Here is a 3,401-nt window from a genome sequence, read left to right as displayed (position 1 = left end):
TCGAAAAAGAATCAAACTTCCTCTATTTTGAGAGGCTTGAGTATTTTTTAAACAGAATTTCGACGAAGAATCAAATTTCCCCTATTTTCGTGAATGAAATACAATATGTATCAATTTAATCTGAAGCAACGTCTTAAAAAAAGCTTATCGAATATAAGTTTACAAATGAAATATTATCGATATTACAATCGATTTTATATAAATATCATTCCCTCGTTAATTCGACTTTTAAGGTACTCACATACGCGATAAAGTAAGAAAAAAAAAAAAAAAAAAGTCAAAGAAATATTTCACTCTTCGCATACCAAACATTCAATTTGCCTTCCACTTTTACTCACCGTGCTGCACCATTCGTTCGGCTCCCGGCCATATAATCGCAGAAGGGCAGAGGGGGGAGGTCAGAGGTTTTCCTCGCAAAGATCCCGTGCAAACCCTCCTCCCTCCTTCCCCTCCTTTCAAGTTCCTGTTCTTTTCGTGGAAGCAACGGTCTTCCAATCAAAGACACGTCAAGATGGTTGACAAAGGGTGGGCATAATTCACGGGCCCGCGTATTGGGTAGCCGATCTTTGGCCGGCCGAGCGAAAACTGTTGTGTTGCCTTGCACCGAAGAGGATCGTGTGCGGTGCGAACGGCGGGAGGAGGATGAGATAAGAAAGCGGGAGGAGAGAGAGAGAGAGAGAGAGGGAGAGTTCGCCGCGGCACTTGCCAACCTTGTGAAATATGCACCCATATATCAATGGCGCGCATATCAATTGCCACCACTGCCAACTGGCTACGACTATAAAGGCCGGGGCCAACTGCGCTCGAACGACGTCGAATCGAGGGCGGGGGAGGGGGCTCTCAGGGGGTCCCACCTATCTACCTACCTACCTCCGTGCCAACGGCCAACGGGCCCCGCAAGCCTGTTATTCGATCGGCCTTTATTAGCCATAAATTCGATATGATACGCGGGGAATATGATAATGGCCATCAGGTCGCGCGGAATCGGTGGAAGGAAACGCTTTTTGAAACGGTGTTCTGCGGCGAGGGTGAAATTTGCGGCGTGGGTTGTTGGGAAGGAGTTTGGGAGGTTCTTTATTTTTTTTTTTTTTTTTTTTTTTTGTTAAATTATATGCCGGCGGGAAAAGGTAAAACAATAGAAATTGGTCGTATTAGGGTTGTTGTATTTAATACAGGAGAAGATATCGCGCTTATATGTGAATTTTCGTTTGGATGATTCGTCTTGGAATCAAGGACTCGTCTTTTGAAGCTTTATTATTAAGCGTTTATCGTTATATATATAATATGTATAATAGAAGGATTTTTCGAGGGATTGGAAAGAAAAAATAGTAATAAATTTATTTTTTCCCGAGAGGGGAACTTGATTCGCACCGTTTGTTCGAACGTAGTAACGTCAGATACCGCAGAAGTTGATCGAGTCCCCCGGGCTGCTTATGACTCTTCAAGTAATACGAGTTTCACTCGGAGTAACTTAATTAATGGAACACTAATTAAAATTTAGTTTCAATAGCGGCTCTCGTAATTGGCCATCGCTGAATTTCTCCACCACTTTCCACTAATAAGAGCTCGCGTTTAAATAAGTGGATTTAATCAACAAGAGTTCGGTTAATAAACTCGATCGACCGAAATTCCATTCCATTCCACAGCCTCCTCCTCCTCTCTCCCCCATTACCAATCCGACATTCTTCTCGACGACAATTCCCCAAGCTAGTTATCCAAGAAATTTGACGAAATTTCACGTCAAATCTTCGACCCAGCTCGATGATTCACCGCGCTCGTTTAACGCTTGGAAGGGCGAGTGTTTGGCCCCAACAACGAACATACAACTCGGTTGTATTATATACCCTCTCCCGTTTATTATATACCAGAAGTTGGTAAATTGAATTAACGATATAATAATTTAAACGGGGAGAGCGAGCGAGAATCACCCCCCTCCTCCCTCTCTCAGATTACAAAATTGCTAGTAAACGGTTAAGCTGCCGCGCGTAAAGTTTCCAGCAAAACTTTTCGAGAGGAGCTTAATTAGCATGGGAGCCAGCTCGAAGCGAGTCATACCGCGCGGAGCGGTAAAACGGTCCTAAATACATTCGTGCGAGTTGACGCGGAAAGGTTCGGTGGTGGGGGGTCAAACGCGTTGGTTCGCGTTGGTGGAGACACCGGCGACCATGAAAGAGAGCGGAGTTGGAAAAGCGTTGGTCGGTGAAAACTGGAAATGGCGTGTGGACGAGAAGAGGACGCGAGAAGGAGAGATATGTCCTCTTTTTGGATACGCTAGATAGGCCGATGTTGCTTCTTTTCTTTTCTTTTTTTTTCTTTTTCAGCAAAGGGAAGCTCGGCAGCCAGTTTCCTTCCCGCGCCTCTCCCTCGTCGGAGGGAGCCGCGAGAGTGGGCGGAGGTTGGACCGAAACGACTTAATGAACGGTATCTTCTACCGCTCCTCTCTAATCATTCCGACCACTTACCTCCTCCCATTTACTTTCTTAACTAGCTTTTCTCTCCCATTCTTTTTCACTTTCCCTTGTCCCTTTTTCTCTTTTCGATTCGAGATTTCGATATCGTTTTTGATATCAGACGTTCGACTCTTTCAATGGATACAATATATATCAAATGGAGTTCTACGATTAATTTCTCAAAATGTTCGTTCGATCGAAATCTGGTATAAAGGCGTTTGCAACTAGTGCTTCGCACGCTCTCCCATTCTTTTTTTCTTTCTGGGTCCCTTTTCTCGAATTTTTCATATGTCGGGCAAACCTTCGACTCTGCCAATGGATACAATATATATAGCAAATGGAGTTCTACGATTAATGTCTCAAAATGTTCGTTCGAGCGAAATCTGGTATAAAGGCATTTGCAATTAGTGCTTCTCCCTCTCTCCCATTTTTTTTTCCTTTCTTTGTCCCTGTTCTCGAATTTTTCATACCTTCGATCAAACCTTCGACTCTTCCAATAGAAATAATATATATATATATTAAATAGAGTTCTACTAGATTAATTTATCAAAATGTTCGTTCGATCGAAATCCGATATAAAGGCATTTACAATTAGCGTTCTTGATCTCTTCCATTCTTTTTTCTTTTCTTTTCGATTTCGATATTCTCGAATTTTTCATACCTTCGACTCTTCCAATGAATATAATATATATATCAAATGGAGTTCTACGATTAATTTCTCAAAATGTTCGTTCGATCGAAATCTGGTATAAAGGGATGTGCAATTAGTGCTTCTCACTCTCTCCCATTTTTTTTTCCTTTCTTTGTCCCTTTTCTCGAATTTTTCATACCTTCGACTCTTCCAATGAATATAATATATATATCGAATGGAGTTCTACGATTAATTTCTCAAAATGTTCGTTCGATCGAAATCTGGTATAAAGGCGTTTGCAACTAGTGCTTGTCACTCTT

General features: G+C 42.2%; 1 protein-coding gene across 1 annotated transcript in view; it reads right to left on the bottom strand.

The window, feature by feature from the left end:
- The window catches only part of LOC102679416 (peptidyl-prolyl cis-trans isomerase E-like), a 100,104-nt gene extending 99,738 nt beyond the window's left edge, over window positions 1-366 (bottom strand). Inside the window, exon 1 of the mRNA XM_031510636.1 lies at window positions 339-366. Within this exon, the coding sequence (XP_031366496.1) occupies window positions 339-351 (13 nt within the window). The 5' untranslated portion in view covers window positions 352-366. The remainder of the gene's footprint in view (window positions 1-338) is intronic.
- Window positions 367-3,401: the final 3,035 nt, after the last annotated feature.

This window comes from Apis dorsata, unplaced genomic scaffold (assembly GCF_000469605.1).
Source record: "Apis dorsata unplaced genomic scaffold, Apis dorsata 1.3 scaffold_248, whole genome shotgun sequence".
Classification (NCBI taxonomy): domain Eukaryota; kingdom Metazoa; phylum Arthropoda; class Insecta; order Hymenoptera; family Apidae; genus Apis; species Apis dorsata.
This window is presented reverse-complemented; position numbering and strand designations above follow the sequence as displayed.